Below are 19,900 nucleotides of genomic sequence, written 5' to 3' on the forward strand. Positions count from 1 at the left end.
ATTATTGCTAAATAATATCTCAAAAAGACAATTTTCATCTCTGCGAGGGCATAATCTCTTACAACGTTTGTATCCTTCCTTACATGTAGTGAAATATGAAAACTAGTTCCTCCGTATCTTTGCCTCCCATTTTATCATGTATCTGACAGAATATTTCACTAATATACAGAATATTTCACTAATATACGAGTAAAATGATGGTCATCATGTCGTAAATATTATTTTTTTTTCGTATTCTTTGCACTATTTGAACAGAGAAACACTTCTGTAATGAAAGGCATATTTCATTTTTCTGTCCCTCCCTCTACAAATTTCATTACTGCAGGACTAGGGTGCCAAGATAAAGAATGCTGCAGAAAGACTGACATATCCACAGATTCAAGGTTGTTAATGGATGACATATTTTACTTCTGGTTAAGTGTTTGCTGTGTTCATCATACCTGAAATATTAGCAAGGGAGCATCTGCAGAGTTTGAAATGGAAGAAGAGAGGCTGTGGGAGATTGAAGTAATGAGACAATCTGCAATGCATCCCTGGGTGGAGCCACTGAAAGAGGACTGCCCACAAAATATGTATGTAGATGATGAACCTGTTTCAAGATTCCAACTGAGATACAGTCCTAACAAACCAAAAATCTTGGATTACATTTCACCAAAGTGCAAGATTATATGACAACACTAATAACAGCAAAAAGAAAATTTCATTGAGAAAACAGAACAATTACCCTCTGAAAAAGATATTGTCTGCAGTTTCACAATCATCATTACTCGTGACAAGTGTTTGTCATTTCTAAACAATCCAGCTATGTAACTGGAAATTTTATCTCCTTGTAAAGAAGTTAATACAGTTGAAAGCTGAGTAGAAAGACGATCGCTTTTCCCATGTTACTTCATCCTATATTCACAAGAGATCATATAATATGAAGGATTCAGCAATGTTTCATTTTAAACAGTGCTCCTTTACTTGTGTGTTTTAAGGTTAGAAACATTCTGAAAATTACCTCACAACATAATTCAAATCTAGCCACGACTGGACAGGAATCAACAGTGACAGTGAAAACTGTCCTTCTTTTGGAGGATTCAGAGAAGTTAATGAAACTCGAATCAAGACACGTAAGACAGGTATTTAATATAATTATAAAAACAACTTTTGGTCAACCAGCTAAACTGCATTTTATATCTGAAACCCTAACTGTTGCATTTTCTGTTGTGTGCTGCCTCAATGATGGTGCAATCTTTCATCTTGATACATTTGGTTTTTCAGTCCGTTGTCCCCCCCCCCCCCCCCCCCCCCGCCCCCGCTACCTCCACCACCATCTTAATTTACTCTAGTCCATCAACTTTCATTTTATTCCCAATCCAATCCAATCTTAACTTTCAGTACCTTTTCTTCCTGAAGCTACAAGAAAAGAAAATATATATATATATAAATTGAAGAAACAAAGGAAATAAGAACTTTAATATTAGAATAAAGGAATTCTATGAGAAAACAACTTCCAGCGCACATTCAAGAGAATAAAAGGTGAATATGTCACTAAATATTGATTCATGATTAAAGATTGTCATTGCTGAGATTTGTATAAATTCTTCCACTGCAACACAAGCCTGATGTTTTGCTGAATTTCACACAGAATCTATTTCTATTACTTTGTTAGAATTGCTTCTTCATCCAAATCCCATGAGTGGTTCAGCCTCCTAATACTTTCAGGTGTCAATTTCAAACTTTCTGGGATAAATGCAGAACTTTGTCTCGCAAAAACATATGAGAACCTGTAAAGACAGAAGAAAGGTTAAAAACTGCAAAATGATTTACAAACTGAAACTGTTTCCTTTTTATCCCGCCTATATATACTCAATAATACGTAACCCACTTCCAAACTATAACAAAAAAAAAGTTCCGCTTTCAACACTACCGCTGCAATAAAATCCACCGTTTCTAGTTCACAAACAGTTCCTTTCACCTATTAAACAACCATTTCGGCTAGTTCTAATAACTTTCGCTTTATTTCCATTTCCGTTTTTCCCACATCGTTGATCATTTTTAGCCACTTCCAACAGGTTTTAACGTCACTATTTCTTCGTCAGACAATTGTTAGCCTTATCCTCATAATCTGCCACCACAAAACCACTCCTTTTAATACATTTACACGTAGTTTTTTCGAAATTTTCCCGAATTTCTCCACCCTTTAACATGTTTTGGCGGCAACACAACCACCTAACCTTTATGCACATCGTTGTCTACCAAGCCAAGTTCACCACAGGATCAACACAGCCCAGCTTTAACCAACACTTTTTCGCCTTTTTTCACACCATATCTCCAGTAGCTTTCTAGTTCACATTTATCTCTCCCCATATATTTTTATTTTCATTTTCATTTCAGCCTCATGTTACACTTTCCACCTTCTAATACCATGTCACCCTCACAACACCCCCACAACGACCCCATTAAGTTTTATTTACATTCCCTCCGCAAACATGCCATCGCCCTAGCCAGATTACGCTCCCATATTTTATTTTCTCAGGCTTGTCTGACATTTGGCATTACGCCCAAAGGCCTCACACTTACAGTTCCCATCTCTGGCTGCAACCCTTCTTTCCATCAGTCCCTATACCAGTTCCAAACTGAACAATCAATTGCCCTCACCCACCTAATCCTTCACCTACTCATCAATTCAGCCAATGAGCACACCCGTCAACTCCTATCCTTAATAAAAGTCCTCAATCTTTCCTCTCCCACATCCACACCGGCTGTTCAGAGCATCCTCCTACAGGCCAACCGCAAATTAGAACAGCATGCCACCCTCCACCTCAAAAAACTATCCAATCTCCTGGTTTCCCACCTCCGGAAAGGCAACTCACTCACCCTTCACAACCTTTCCAGCAAACCTCAACCTCCTCTCATTGCACACAAACCCAGTCTCTCCCATCTACTCAATCTTCCACTTCCAGCTCCACTCCCTCCAAAACCTCAAAATTCCAATCAACACAATCTGGAACCACAACACCCCAATTCAGTAGTTAACCTTTCCTCCAAACCTCTCTCCCAATCCGAAACCTCTGTCCTATCCAAAGGCCTCACCTTCAGCCCCACTCCCAGATTCAACCAAACAGCCCTCGTCAAAGATTTACTGTCCTACACTCGTACTCTCTGCTGGAAATATCACTTTGCCACGAAGAAAAATGATCCTAATCCTACTCCTAATGATCCAACTCCCCAAGACACTATCCAAATTGAACCCCGCCTGGAACAGTTCCGTCCTCCGTCACAGTGAGACCCACCTCCTCTTCCTCAAAATCACCCTCTCCAAACCTTCCAGGAATTTCTGACTTCCAACCTTGCTTCTCAATCCTTCTTAAAAAAACCTTAATCCTACTCCCAACATCACCACTGCTGAAGCCCAAGCTATCCGTGATCTGAAGGCTGACCGATCCATTGTCATTCTTCCGGCGGACAAGGGTTCCACGACCGTGGTACTTGATCGTCGGGAGTATGTGGCTGAGGGACTGCGTAAGCTTTCAGACAACACCACATACAAAGTTTGCCAAGGTAATCCCATTCCTGATGTCCAGGCGGAGCTTCAAGGAATCCTCAGAACCTTAGGCCCCCTACAAAACCTTTCACCTGACTCCATCAACCTCCTAACCCCACCGACACCCTGCACCCCTACCTTCTACCTTCTTCCTAAAATTCACAAACCCAATCATCCCGGCCACCCCATTGCAGCTGGTTACCAAGCCCCCACAGAACGTATCTCTGCATACGTAGATCAACACCTTCAACCCATTACATGCAGTCTCCCATCCTTCATCAAAAGACACCAACCACTTTCTCGAACGCCTGGAATCCTTACCCAATCTGTTACCCCCAGAAACCATCCTTGTAACCATTGATGCCACTTCCTTACACACAAATATTCCGCACGTCCAGGGCCTCGCTGCGATGGAGCACTTCCTGTCACGCCGATCACCTGCCACCCTACCTAAAACCTCTTTCCTCATTACCTTAGCCAGCTTCATCCTGACCCACAACTTTTTCACTTTTGAAGGCCAGACATACCAACAATTAAAGGGAACAGCCATGGGTACCAGGATGGCCCCCTCGTACGCCAACCTATTCATGGGTCGCTTAGAGGAAGCCTTCTTGGTTACCCAGGCCTGCCAACCCAAAGTTTGGTACAGATTTATTGATGACATCTTCATGATCTGGACTCACAGTGAAGAAGAACTCCAGAATTTCCTCTCCAACCTCAACTCCTTTGGTTCCATCAGATTCATCTGGTCCTACTCCAAGTCCCATGCCACTTTCCTTGCCGTTGACCTCCATCTGTCCAATGGCCAGCTTCACACGTCCATCCACATCAAACCCACCAACAAGCAACAGTACCTCCATTATGACAGCTGCCACCCATTCCACATCAAACGGTCCCTTCCCTACAGCCTAGGTCTTCGTGGTAAACGAATCTGCTCCAGTCCGGAATCCCTGAACCATTACACCAACAACCTGAAAACAGCTGTTGCATCCCGCAACTACCCTCCCGACCTGGTACAGAAGCAAATAACCAGAGCCACTTCCTCATCCCCTCAAACCCAGAACCTCCCACAGAAGAACCACAAAAGTGCCCCACTTGTGACAGGATACTTTCCGGGACTGGATCAGACTCTGAATGTGGCTCTCCAGCAGGGATACAACTTCCTCAAATCCTGCCCTGAAATGAGATCCATCCTTCATGAAATCCTCCCCTCTCCACCAAGAGTGTCTTTCCGCCGTCCACCTAACCTTCGTAACCTCTTAGTTCATCCCTATGAAATCCCCAAACCACCTTCCCTACCCTCTGGCTCCTACCCTTGTAACCGCCCCCGGTGTAAAACCTGTCCCATGCACCCTCCCACCACCACCTACTCCAGTCCTGTACCCCAGAAAGTGTACACGATCAAAGGCAGAACCACGTGTGAAAGCACCCACATGATTTACCAACTGACCAGCCTACACTGTGAAGCTTTCTATGTGGGAATGACCAGCAACAAACTGTCCATTCGCATGAATGGACACAGGCAGACAGTGTTTGTTGGTAATGAGGATCACCCTGTGGCTAAACATGCCTTGGTGCACGGCCAGCACATCTTGGCACAGTGTTACACCGTCCGGGTTATCTGGATACTTCCCACTAACACCAACCTGTCAGAACTCCGGAGATGGGAACTTGCCCTTCAGTATATCCTCTCTTCTCGTTATCCGCAAGGCCTCAACCTCCGCTAATTTCAAGTTGCCGCCGCTCATACCTCACCTGTCTTTCAACAACATCTTTGCCTCTGTACTTCTGCCTCGACTGACATCTCTGCCGAATCTCTTTGCCTTTACAAATGTCTGCTAGTGTCTGTGTATGTGTGGTTGGATATGGGTGTGTGTGCGAGTGTATATCTGTCCTTTTTTCCACCTAAGGTAAGTCTTTCCGCTCCCGGGATTGAAATGACTCCTTACCCTCTCCCTTAAAACCCACATCCTTTCGTCTTTCTCTCTCCTTCCCTCTTTCCTGATGAAGCAACCGTTGGTTGTGAAAGCTAGAATTTTTTGTGTATGATTGTGTTTGTTTGTGTGTCTATCGACCTGCCAGGGTTTTTGTATGGTAAGTCACATCATCTTTGTTTTTAGATATATGTTTCCTCAGTAACAAATACAAAAGTTAAAACAACAATTTAAATAATGATATAACAATTTAAATAATGATATAACACTCAAATACTTGACATATTATAAAGGGCATATTTCTTCAGTACAAAATTCCTAATTTTTTTTACCACAAAAACTGTTAGTTGCATTACCTTGCACTTTAAATCCATATGTGAAGAAGATTTCAAGTTTATATCCATTTGACTTGTTCCTCAGGAGGACGTGGCTGCCCTGTACTGCGAACAGCATCAAGCTCCAAGTATGGAATAATACCAACGTAAGGTCTGTGGGCATGGAGTGAGTCTAAACTTGGGTAATACTGTCGATAGCAAAGGTATGATATTGACAGACCCAAGAGAGAGCCACACAACACATCTGTAAAAAAAAAAAAAAAACCATAGTTAACTCCAGATACTTCCTTCTATTGCACCAGTTTAGAAACAGAAACCTACAAATAATCATAAATAGCTGTATTTTACTAACAAGGGAACCTCCCCATCGCACCCCCCCCCCCCCCCCATCATATTTAGTTATAAGTTGGCACAGTGGATAGGCCTTGAAAAACTGAACACAGATCAATCGAGAAAACAAGAAGAAGTTGTGTGCAACTATGAAAAAAGTAAGCAAAATATACAAACTGAGTAGTCCATGTGGAAGATACGCAACATCAAGGACTGTCTAAGCTTAGAAGCGCCGTGGTCCCGTGGTTAGCATGCCCCGCTGCAGAAGTAGAGGTCCTTGGTTCAAGTCTTCCCTGGTGTGAAAATTTTACGTTCTTTATTTTCACAAAGTTATGATATGTCCGTTTGTTCACTGACGTCTCTGTTCACTGTAATAAGTTTAGCGCCTGTGTTTTGCGACCGAACCGCAAAACCGTGCGATTGTTATTGAAGTCGCGAGCTATATTTGCTGGATTCATATTGCCCAAGGAATACATCTCACGTATTTAATGCACTCTCGTCCAAAGTAGTGAACAGTCAACTGTCAGCCAGGGAGCCTCGTTAGCAGGAATACTCTCTCTTCCGTGCGCTGTAGTCGACTGACATCATGTGTTTCGATGTTTGTTTAGGTGTGGCATCCCCATACTACGGCGCAGTTACCTCGCATCGGACGGACGGACGGACGGACGGATAATAATTGTCTGAAAATAAAAAATTAAACTTTTCAGTCGATGGACGACTTGAACCAAGGACCTCTCGTTCCGCAGCCACTGACGCTAACCACGGGACCACGGCGCTCATGAGGTCACGATGCCCTTGAAGTTGCCTATGTTGCAAATTGACTACTCAGTTTGTATATTTTGCTTATTTTTTCATAGTTCCACACAACTTCTTCCTGTTTTCTCGATTGATCTGCATTCAGTTTTTCAAGGCCTATCCACTGTGCCAACTTAAAACTAAATCTGAGGGGGGTGCGATGGGGAGGTTCCCTTGTAAGCACTTGCAGTAAAACCAAAAATTTTTCTCAAAATTATAAACATATACAGGATTATTCTAATGATGGCAAAATTTTGTATTTATTCAAGTACAAATCCAAAAATGAACAAGCTTTACACCAATGAAAAGAGGAAGTTTCAAAGTTTTTTTCCCTTAATGTTTGATATCCATTTAATAAATTTGATAATTTGTAATTAATTAGTTTTTGTAATTATTTAATAATTAGAAATGTGATAAATGTTATAAATGTTCAATGTGGCCACCATTGGCTGCACAGCAAACATCGACACAGTAACCAAACTCGTCCCACACATGCGAAAGCGTATATGCTGTTACTGAGTGGACAGCAGCAGTGATCTGTTTCCACATATCGTTCAGAGTGATTGGTAGCGGTGAGATGTAAACAACTTCCTTCGCATAACCCCATAAGAAATAGTCGCAGGGTGTGAGATCAAGGGATCTTGGTGGTCAGAAGTGCACAGCCAGTTCCTCAAGTCCCCTGCAACCAACCCAGCGCTGAGGAAAGGAGTCATTCAAAAGCCTGATGCATCATGGTGCCAATGGGGTGGAGCTACACCTCATTGGAAAATGAAGTCCTGGGAATCTTCCATAACTTGAAGGAACGGCCATTGTTCCAACATGTCCAGGTATGTGATTAGCATTACTGATCTTTCAGCAAAGAAAAATGGTCCATAAACCTTTGTACAGGATATGGCACAGAACACGCTGATCTTCGGTGAGTCTCCTTTGTGTTGCAATGGTGACTGTGGTTGGTTGGTTTGTGGGATTAAAGGGACCAGACTGCTACGGTCATCGGTCCCTTTTTCCAAAAACTAAAAACACCCACAGAGAATAAAAAACGAACAACAGAAAAGACGGCAGACGACACAGGACAAGAGAGACACAGATCAGACAAAACGAATTAAAATCACACAGTGCGACGGTGGTTGGCCGACTATAGAGAAAAAAAAAAAAGCCAACAACCGAGAAATATATTAAAAACTCAGTCTAAAACCGTAGGCCAAAGGCCAGAATCAACACTAAATAAAGATAAACACTTAGAGCAAATGATAAAAGCCCCCTGCCCGAATAAAACGCAAAACTAAACCTGCCATAGCAGAGTCATCAGTTAAAAGGACAGGGAGCGTATCAGGCAGCACAAACATCTGCCGGAGCATAGTTAAAAGTGGTCAGGACAACAAAATGTGGACCACCGTCAAAGCCGACCCGAATCGACAGAGAGGCGGGTCCTCATGCCGCAGTAAATGGCTGTGTGTCAAGCAGGTGTGGCCAACGCGGAGCCGCCAAAGAACTACTGAGTCCCTGCGAGCCACTCGCAGGGATGACCGCCACACACCCGTCATCTCCCTGACGGCATGGAGTTTGTTAGGGGTGGTCAGACCGCACCATTCAGCGTCCCATAGCGCGAAAACTTTGCGGCATAAGACCGCTCGCAAATCAGTCTCCGGGAGGCTAATGTCCAGGGTTGGTTCACCGGTGGCCTGTTTGACCAGGCGGTCAACATGTTCATTGCCCGGGATACCGACATGACCATGGGCCCACACAAAGACCACAGAGCAGCCGCAATGGGCAAGAGTATGCAGGGACTCCTGGATAGCCATCAACAGACGAGAGCGAGGGAAACACTGGTCGATAGCTCGTAAACTGCTCAGGGAGTCGCTACAGATAACGAAGGACTCACCTGAGCAGGAACGGATATACTCTAGGGCACGAAAGATGGCGACCAGCTCAGCAGTAAAAACGCTGCAGCCAGCCGGCAAGGATTGTTGTTCGTAATGGTCCCCTAGAGTTAGAGCATAACCGACCCAACCAGCAACCATCGAACCGTCAGTGTATACAATGCCAGAGCCATGGTACGTGGCTAGGATGGAATAAAAGTGGCGGCGGCAGGCCTCCGGAGGGACTGAGTCCTTCGGACCCTGTGCCAAGTCGAGCCGAAGGCAAGGGCGAGGAACACACCAGGGGGTGTACGCAAAGGGGCTCGGAAAGGAGGTGGAACAGGGAAAATCCCAAGAACGGAGAGAAGCTCTTTGATGCGGACCGCGATCGTACAACCTGACCGGGGCCGACGTTCTGGCAGATGGACGACCGATTGCGGGAACAGAAGACGATAATTTGATGCCCGGGCAAGCTAAAACATGGGCAGCATAAGCGGCCATTAAACGGTGGCGCCGTAACTGCAGTGGAGGGATACCTGCCTCCACAAGTAAGCTGTTCACAGGGCTGGTCCGGAAAGCACCAGTGACAAGGCATATCCCGCTGTGAAGGATTGGGTCCAGCACCCGCAACGCCTAAGGGGATGCTGAACCATAAGCCAGGCTCCCATAATCCAGACGAGACTGGATTAATGCCTGTTAGAGCCGTAAGAGGGTAGATCGGTTGGCGCCCCAGCTGGTGTGGCTCAAGCATCGCAGAGCATTTAGATGCCACCAACACATCTGCTTAAGCTTCCGAATATGACGCAGCCAAGTCAACCGGGCATCAAAAACCACACCCAGAAATCTATGTGACTCCACACACAGCAAGAAGTTTGCCATAAAGATAAACCCACGGCTCTGGGTGAACAGTGCGTCACCGGCAGAAATGCAGAACGCAGGTCTTGGCTGCCGAAAACTGGAAGCCATGCGCTACAGCCCAAGACCGAGCCTTGCAGATAGCGCCCTGCAGCTGACGTTCAGCAGCTGCAATGCCAATAGAGCTATAGTAAAGGCAGGAGTCGTCAGCATACAAGGACGATGAGACAGACGTTCCCACTGCCGCAGCGAGCCTGTTAATTGCTATTAAAAACAGGCAGACACTTAAAACAGATCCCTGTGGCACCCCATTCTCCTGAACTCGGGAGGAACTAAAAGGGGCTCCGACTTGCACACGGAAGGTACGATGCGACAGAAAATTGCGTATGAAAATCGGCAGTGGACCCCGAAGACCCCAATCATGAAGTGTAGAAAGGATGTGATGGCGCCACGTCGTATTGTACGCCTTCCGCATGTCAAAGAAGACAGCGACGAGGTGCTGACGGTGGGCAAAGTCCGTACGGATGGCGGACTCCAGGCTCACCAGATTGTCGGCGGCAGAGAGGCCTTTTTTGAACCCACCCTGAGACGGAGCTGGGAGGCCCCGAGACTCGAGTACCCAACTCAATCGCCGGCTCACCATCCGATCGAGCAGCTTGCAAAGAACGTTGATGAGGCTAATGAGGCGGTAGCTGTCCACCTCCAAAGGGTTCTTGCCAGGTTTCAAAACGGGGGTGACAATGCTTTCCCGCCATTGCAACGGAAACACACCCTTGACCCAAATATGGTTGTAAAGGTCGAGGAGGCATCGCTTGCAGTCCACTGAAAGGTGTTCCAGCATCTGACAGTGGATGCGATCTGGCCCAGGAGCGGTATCAGGGCAAGCGGCTAGGGCACTGTGAAATACCCACTCACTGAATGGAACATTGTAGGTTTCAGGATGGTGGGTGCAAAAAGAAAGGCTCCGACGTTCCATCTGCGCTTTAATGGAGCAGAAGGTCAGTGGGTAATTCGCAGAAGCGGAACTCAGAGCAAAATGCTCTGCCAAGTGGTTGGCAATGACATTGGAGTCAGTACAAACTGCTCCATTCAGTGAGAGCGCAGGGACGCTGACAGGGTTCCGATAGCCATAGAGGCATCGAATCTTGGCCCAGACCTGCGATGGAGAGACATGGAGGCCAATGGTGGACACATACCGCTCCCAGCACTCCTGCTTGTGTTGGTGAATGATGCAGCGGGCTCGCGCACAGAGCCGTTTAAAGGCGACGAGGTTTTCTGAAGATGGGTGCCGCTTGTGATGCTGGAGCGCCTGCCGGCAATCTTTAATCACCTCAGCAATCTCAGGTGACCACCAAGGCACAGTCTGCCGCCGAGGGCAGTAACGATGCCGGTGGTGACGGAGTGCACCACCGCATCAATGGTGTTATTAGAAAGAGGATCAATAGCGGCAATGGAGGAGAACAAATCCCAGTCAGCCTTATTCATAGCCCATCTGCAAGGGCGCCCAGAAGAGTGACACTGTGGCAGTGACAGAAAGATCAGAAAGTGGTCACTACCACATAGGTCGTCATGCACACTCCTTTGGACAGAAGGTAAGAGGCTAGGGCTGCAGATCAGAAGGTAAGAGGCTAGGGCTGCAGATCAGAAGGTCAATGGCGGAGTATGTGCCATGCGCCACACTGAAATGTGTGAAGGCACCATCGTTTAAAAGGGAAAGGTCGAGCAGTGCCAATACATTCTCAACGATGGCACCTCGACCTGTTGCCACTGACCCACCCCACAGATGGGGTGTTGAAGTCGCCCAGTAACAAGAAAGGTGGCGGCAATTGGGCGATCAGCGCAGCCAGGACGTGCTGTGGGACATCACCATCTGGTGGAAGATACAGACTGCAGACAGTAACAGTCTGTGGCGTCCACACCCGAACAACAACAGCCTCTAAAGGTGTTTGTAGAGGGACAGACTTGCTGTGAAGAGAGTGAAGGACATAGATGCAGACGCCACAAGACACCCTTTCATAAGCTTCCCGGTTCTAATAATAACCCCGATAGCCACGGAGGGCACGGGTTCGCATCGCTGGAAACCAATTTTCATGAAGAGCAATGCAGAAGAAAGGGTGAAGGCTGATAAGTTGTCAGAGCTCAGCTAGATGATGGAAGAAATCTCTGCAGTTCCACTGGAGGATGATATTGTCCATGACTCAGAAAGGCGTGAAGGGACTGGGAAGGCAGATTACGCCGCTGGGTCACCTGCTGTCTCCGATTGAGCACCTATGCCAGTGCTATCCATGGTGTCTGAGGGACCAGCGAGATCGAGGTCCTCAGCGCACGCCAGAAACTCTACCTCGTCCTCAGATGCAGAGCTGGAAGGTTTAGAGCTTTTCTTCTTGGATTTCTCACGCTGCTCCTTGGGTTTCACTGGCTGGGAGGGCTTCACCGATTCAGTCCCCGGGACGGAGGAGGATCGCGAAGCCCTACAACCAGCTGATTGTGGGCACTTACGCCACTGTCGGTCGTCAGCCTTCCCGCTTGTGGAAACCTGGGAAGGGAGGGACCCAAGGGACCCCTTGTGAGCGTAAGAAGTCGAAGAAGTTGGACACTTCTGCAGCTTAGAAGCGGGGACGGATGTCCTCGATGTGTGGGGGGATGTTGCTCCCGAGGTAGGTGGTGCAGGTGCAACAGGGGGGATAATGCCCCCGATGGGCAAGGGGGCATGTGGAGTTGTATGGCCCTGTGATTGGGCTGGAATGTGCTGAACTGATGGGGCTAACACGGCTGTTGTTGCAGCAGCATAGGAGGCAGTCATTCGTACTGGATGTAGTCGTTCATATTTCCACTTGGCCTCAGTATAGGTCAGTTGGTCCAGGGTCTTATATTCCATGATTTTGTGCTCTTTCTGTAAGATCCAGCAGTCTGGTGAGCAAGGAGAACGGTGCTCTCTGCAGTTGACACAGAAGGGAGGCAGAGCGCATGGAGTATCGGGATGTGATGGGCGTCCGCAATCTCGACATGTGAGGCTGGAAGTGCAGCGGGAAGACATGTGGCCGAACTTCCAGCATAAGGCTTGACGTCACATCGGTAGACCATCACCTTGATCTTCTCTGGTAATGTATCACCCTCAAAGGCCAAGATGAAGGCACCGGTTGCTACCCGATTGTCCCTCGGACCCCGATGAATGTGCCGGATGAAATGGACACCTCGACGCTCTAAGTTGGCGCGCAGCTCGTCATCAGACTGCAAAAGTAGGTCCCTATGGAAAATAACACCCTGGACCATATTTAAACTCTTATGTGGTGTCACCTGTGTGACTGGGCAGAGGATGCCGTTTTTATCAAAACTGACCCAGAGCGCATTTTGGACAAGCCACCTCCCCAAACTTGTCCTCTAAATGCTCTACAAAGAACTGAGGCTTCATGGATACAAAGGATTCCCCATCAGACGAGATACCTGGGCGAATACGTCTCACTTTCATTCATTGCCTTTCGTTCCTCCCACGGTGTGGCCAGGGGGGGGAACGATTTGGGGTCATAAACGTTAGCTTTAAAATGAGCCCTCGAATGCTTAAAGACGGCTGGTGGCTGGCCACCAGCAATAGAAGATCCGCCACATTTCATTGCGTGTCATCCACCCTGATGCCACCTACTCCGACCAAGGGGCCTCCCCATGGGCGCCACCCAGCCACAGCAAGGGCCACCTGGCAGGATGGCCATTGCCGGGAGTTCTGATGCCCCAGGGAGATGGGCATCTACTCCTTGGCATTCATGGGGAGTAAACGGCGCAGGCATCAGCAGAGCGATCCCTGTGTTGTCAGGGGGCTACAACCAACAGGGTACATGGCGGCCCCACCACAACGGACTGGCTACCGTGCTGGATATTAGGTGCAATAAAGTCCATGGTAGTCGCCTCCGCAAAAGGCAACACTGTGCAATGCATAATGGAAATTGCATCCAGGAATGCATTCTCACCCAAGAGATGGAGAATGAGCGGGACGGCAATGCGACGACAGTAAAGCTGGCTAGAGGTCTCAATGCACGATGGACAAAATGCACCATGTAAGGCGCCCTTCCCCAATCGGCTCGCTCTTCGGAAGAATTTTGAGATATGGAGGTCAAACCCGACAGGGGACCATCACATAAGGCCGAAACGTTTGAGACTCCTTTTAGTCGCCTTTTATGACGGGCAGGAATACCGCAGGCCTATTCTTACCCCCGAACCCGCAGGGGGGGCAATGGTGACTGGATTTTTCCAAATCCCAAATGTGAACATTGTGTCTGTTGACTTTTCCACTACGGTGGAACGTCACTTCATCGCTAAAAATTACACACTGTATAAATGCGTCATCCTCCATCTTTACTAGCACATAACCACAAAATGCAATACGCTCCTCTTTGTCAGTGGGGTTGAGAGCCTGCGCAAGTTATAATCGGTAGAGCTTGTACAGCAAATGCCATTCAGAATTTTCCATACAGTTGGCTGGGGTCTTCCAAGTTCTCGCCTGGCTCTATTGGTAGACATACTGGGACTACACACAAAACTTTCTTGAATCCGCCAGACATCATTTTCTGACCCACACGGTCAGCCTGTGCTATTTTCTTTTGCACACAATCCCAGTCTGTTTAAATTGCTTATACCAACAGCTAATTATTTTGTGAGTTGGTAGTTGAATACCAAAGTTGGTACAAAACGCCTACTGCACTGAAATTTGCAACTCACTTTTCACGAACTCAAGAACGCAGAAAACCCTGAAGAAGTAAAATTGCTACAAAAAGGAAAGGATCTGAATTGAAAAATCTAAAAAATACAAGACAGAAATGCAATTTAAAGACATGTCAAATATAAAAAACAGGTTAAGCTAACAAATTGTATTGCAACAAGGACAACAGATTTTGCCATTGAAGATAGAAAAGACAAAGAAAAAGTATATAAAGAAAGCAGTGATAATGTAGATAATCTTAGGAATATGGCAGGTGATTAAATATTTAATGATCTAGAACTGCTTCATTTTGCAAGAAATTAACCGTCTGCAGGTGATCGTATTTTAGTAACATTTTTTTAAATAAACGGAACTAATGAATAGCATGTGAAAATTTTTCAGCGAAGATGACTGCAGGAATGAGTACAAGATGCAATTTCATGTTTTATCAGAAATTCCCATACATTTGTAGCCATTTTACGTCAAGCTTATGATATGAATGAGAAGAACACCCCTCTCCAATTACCAAAAGCAGCACTTTCTTTAGCTGCTACTAGTATATTTCAACAATTGTGTTTTCCTGTGGATTTTTGTATTTATAATGCGAAGTAGCATATTAAACCCTTGTTACAGTAAAAATGAATTATCTATCATAAATACTTATCCATGTTAATGACAATACAATGGCAGAAGAAAACACAACACCAAGTAATGGTGTATGACAAAGAAAGTTGGTAGGCATGTTTCTGAAAGATTCTCTCTCTTCAAATTTTATGCCAGTCACGTAAAAGTGGCACTGATAGTGCTACTATGGAAGTAAATCAGATCTGCTTTAAATAAGTGCTGTAATGGTAGTGAGTATTAGTTACCTTTGAGATTGGAGATGGTGAGTTGATGTTAGTCAAGAATGCCTTTAAGGCGACAAAGGCAACAAATGGTTCAAATGGCTCTGAGCACTATGGGACTTAACTTCTGAGGTCATCAGTCCTCTAGAACTTAGAACTACTTAAACCTAACTAACCTAATGACATGACACACATCCATGCCCGAGGCAAGATTCGAACCTGCAACCGTAGCAGTCGTGCGGTCCCAGACTGTAGCGCCTAGAACAGCTCGGCCACTCCGGCCGCCTCATTATCAACACCTCACCGAGTTCCAATGAGGTTGTGTAATAGGGCTATGAGAAACTGGCTATTCCTTCTGCTATACTGCAGAAAGACTTGGCAGGAATGTAGCCACTGTACATGATTTCTGGCAGTGGTGATCACAGGAATGTACAGCCACAAGAAGACCGGGCACCAGACAGCTGCATGGCACTACCGAGAGTATTCGGCGTATGGCTCTGACGCATCATACTGCATCTGCGGCAGCAATTTGAGCAGCAGTTGGCACCCTGGTGACACAACAAACTGTTAAAAGTCTGTTACTTCAACAACAGCTCTGAACCAGATGCCCTACAGCACACATTCCACTGACCCCAAACCACAGTGATCTGTGAATTCAGTGGTGAAAAGCAACAACTCATTGGAGAGCACAGTGAAGGTCTGCAGTGTTTTCTGATGAAAGCAGGTTCTACCTTGGTGCCAGTGATGGCCATAGGTTGTCAAGGAGGCGGCCAGTTGAGGGCCTGCAAGCAACCTGCCAGTGTGCAATGCAGGAACATTCTCGTGGTATGCAAACAGACTACAAATTTGTATGTCAATCCGGTGATTTGACCTCTTGTGCTGCCATTCATGAACAGCATTCCAGAGTGTGTTTTCGCCCACATACCACTGTTGTAACCCAACATGCTGTACAGAGTGTCGACATGTTGCCTTGGACTGCTTGACCACCAGATGTCTCCAATCGAGCACGTATAAGACATCATCGGATGACAACTCCTCCAGCATAATCCACAAATGGCTTTAGCTGCCCCTGTATTGACCTACCAAGTGCAACAGGCATGGAACTCCATCCCACAAACTGACATCTGGCACCAATACAACGCAATGCATGCATGTTAGCATGCTTGCATTCAACATTCTGATGGTTATATTGGTTATTAATGCACCAGCATTTCACATTCGCAACCACTTATCTCGTGTTTACATTAACCTGTGATCATGCAATGTTAATCACTCAAATATGTTATCTAGACAAATGTATTCCGGAAATTTCATTACTCTATATTAATTATTTTTTGGTATTGTGATTTTTTTCCTCATCACTGTATATTATGGTAGTTCACTACAAATAAAACATTCTGTAATATTTATTTCTGTTTGTTCTTGCATTTTGTAAGTGATTCCAAGTACATTATGCATGCTTCAAGATAAAAGATACAAGATGCTGTGACTGAGGATTCAACAGTGTCATGTAAGATTCCTTACTAGTGTGCAGTTAAAAAAATATTCAAAACTATTTAAGAAATAATAATATTTTATTTACAGTTTTCTAATTATTTTTGAGTGTATCAAATCAACTGCCTTAACTACAACCATTTATATGTTGACCAATGCGACAGGAATTGAAAATTGAGATTTCATGGAGATTTTGCAGCTTTTTGTCCTCAACAACCAAATAAATCACAGTAGCCGTCCATTTAAAACAAGACAAAGATCCTATGTGTACATTACAAAAGCTGCAAACTGGACATTCTAGAGGACCAACAAATCTTCATACACAAAATAACGCAAGCACAGCATTTGCTTAATGAAATAAAATACACTGGAGTTCTCAATACTTCCAGCAAACTTCTGTTTCAAGAATCCTACCCACTGCAAGCTCCTATTTCATCATCTTTCATTACTTCAAAAATCAATTCATCTCTCTCTCTCTCTCTCTCTCTCTCTCTCTCTCTCTGTCTAAACAGGATCATAAAGTGATAGTGGGAGAGGCTCAGAATAGTCTTGGTAGTGATTGGGCATATGATATAGGTGGTGACTTGGGCAGGACTATTAGTCAAGCTTGGGCCACTGATGATCAATGTGTACAGCTGTTCCAGCATTACAATCAACCCCATCTTGACAGTGTTGTGAGGTGAGTTCATATGGGACCTGATAGGGTGCTGATGACTGTTGACAAGGCACACATTTTGGTGATGATAGTCAGGCTATACTGGACACTAGTCTGGGAAGGGGTGGTCAGTGATGCTAACAAGTGACAACACAGCAGGTGGATCTGTCTTGTTCAGGCCAAATTTCAGTGATAATGCGCAGATGAGCTAGACATTTTTAGGACAAAATCAGGTACAACGCATCCCTGCTTGAGGACATTAAAAATGGAAGTTTGTTCATTAAATGAGAAATGCAGATCAGTAGGTGCTGCAAGTTTATTTTATCAAAATATTACATGAATTAAAGGTAAAATATGTGAATTGCTAATAGATCTTAACTCGTTACTTATTTGTATACCAGAACATCATTTACATGGTGAAGAAATATAAAGCCTTTCTTTGGAGAGGTACATCTTATTTGATTTCCATGCTAGCAGTTCACTGCGGAAGGGAGGGATGGCCATTTATCCCGAGTGGAATGTTTTCTTCAAAAGAGTTGACATATCAAAACACTGTAAACATCAAATATTTGAATAGTATGCAGAAGAGTTTAACTTTCAAACAAAAAACCCTTTAATTATCGGCCTCAGAGGATCCTCCAGTGCTGACTTCAGGGTTTCCCTCTCCAAACTTGTCTCTGTAAGAAACATACAAAGTTGATTACAGTAACTGTAGGAGGAGCTGCCTTAAGTTGCATAGGGAGTTTAATCTATTTTGGCCTAGCTTACGGGGTCACTGCAGGACCCCCTTAGTATCAGTTAATGTTTTGAAATTCACCACAGACAGTATACCTCCCAACTAGAGTTCAGAGACAGCAGAATGAACACAAACAATATCTTTACAAATTGTTCTCTAGTTGAAGGATACAGTGTGAGAAAAATTAGTAATGGAATGTCAGATCATGACGTGCAGGCAGTAATACTGAAAGGAATGAAGGCAGAATCATATTCCAAATAAGTGAATCTCACTTGCAAGAGATCTCACATGCAACACAAACACTTAAAACCAATCTCGAAGGGGAACTTGGCAAGAGGTATACAACACAGGCAACTTGAATGACAAACATTCTTACTTTCTTTGTTAGCTCTTTGCTATTGAAATCTTGCAGGCAGATATGTAGTAAAGAGTCCCATAATGGAATTTCACTACCGACAACACTACAAAGTAATGTGGGATATCATCAGACAGGTTAAAATAATGCACTCCACCAAAATAATAGAAAGCTCTCAGAACAAAATTAAATATATATTTTTTCAACTGTGGAAAAAGGCATCAGGACAGAAATTGGGTGTTTAACATATTATACCTTTCTTATGCAAGAATGAAACTGTTAGAGATCCAGCAGAGTTGCACAAAATAACTAATGAACACTGTGTCAATAGTACATTGGTTAAATCAAAATTTTACTGGTACAGGTAACTACGTAGAACTCCTGAAAGCTGGTGTTCTGAGTCAACTACATCACAAGCAGCTACACGAAACAAGCAAAGATGAGGGTGAATCAATTATTAGATTAGGAGATGGTAAAATTTCAAGTAGTATTATGAAAATCACTGTAACATAACCTAATTCTGTAGTCAGTTACTTACCTGTGCATTGTGTCTTTCAGGTATGGTCAATTTCCTAACAGACTGAAATACTCTTTGGTGAAACCACTTTATAAAAACAGTAAAAGAGAGAACATAGACAACTACTGGTTAATAGCTTAGTTTCAGGAAAGCAGTATCCACAGAAAATTGAATTTATTATTTTGTGTGTGACACACTGTCAGGGCTAAAATGATAGGTTGAGGCTACTCAGTATTTTTTATTTTAACAAAAGCATTTGACTGCACAAATTATGTGTTACTTTTCAAAAGGTGAAACTTTATATGATTAGCAAAAAAGTTTAACAATGGTTCAACTCATATGTGGAAAGCAAGAAGCAGAACTTTGCCCTTCAGTGAAAAAAAATGGGAAGATGTTTCAATCTGACTGGGGTCATATAAAGTGGGGGGAATGAGGAATTTGGGGGGGGGGGGAGTGCCATAGGGTTCTAGCCTGGGTAGATCACTTTTCTTCGTAGATATCAACAATCTTTCGTTAAACAGGATAGGTGAATCAAAAATTTCTCTCTTTGTGGTCTACAGGTAAAAAACATAGAATGTGATATAAACGATGTAGCTACTAGGTTGGTCAGTAAAATCAGATCAGAATGCAGCTTTCAGAGAACAAATTAATTCTTAACTACAACAAATCTAATGGATACAGTTTCTATCACAGAACTCTTATAAAAAAGAGAATTTTTTTCCTCCAAAGGTGGTCAGTCAGTGAAGTTGACCATTTCAAGCACAGAGGACTGAAGGTAGATGTAAGAAACTAAATGCACCTATCTTCACTATAACAATGACATCTACTATCTTTGACACTGAAACATGAAGGTTGTTTACTTTTTTTTAGTTTCACTCTCTTACCTCATATGGCGTTTTATTTTAGGAAAACTTTGTCTACTCACACTGTGTTGGTGGTGGTGGTGGGGAGATAGATGGTCAGAAACTGAA

General features: G+C 44.5%; 1 protein-coding gene across 2 annotated transcripts in view; it reads right to left on the reverse strand.

The window, feature by feature from the left end:
- Window positions 1-1,319: 1,319 nt before the first annotated feature.
- Window positions 1,320-19,900, reverse strand: part of LOC126458279 (phospholipid phosphatase 5) — a 53,465-nt gene continuing 34,884 nt past the window's right edge. For both annotated transcript variants that reach the window (XM_050095214.1, XM_050095223.1), the window contains exons 6-7: window positions 5,820-6,042; window positions 1,320-1,769 (exon numbers count right to left, since the gene is read on the reverse strand). In XM_050095214.1, coding sequence (XP_049951171.1) covers window positions 5,858-6,042 — 185 coding nt within the window. In that variant the 3' untranslated portion in view covers window positions 1,320-1,769; window positions 5,820-5,857. The remainder of the gene's footprint in view (window positions 1,770-5,819; window positions 6,043-19,900) is intronic.

Source organism: Schistocerca serialis, chromosome 1, assembly GCF_023864345.2.
Source record: "Schistocerca serialis cubense isolate TAMUIC-IGC-003099 chromosome 1, iqSchSeri2.2, whole genome shotgun sequence".
Classification (NCBI taxonomy): Eukaryota; Metazoa; Arthropoda; class Insecta; order Orthoptera; family Acrididae; genus Schistocerca; species Schistocerca serialis.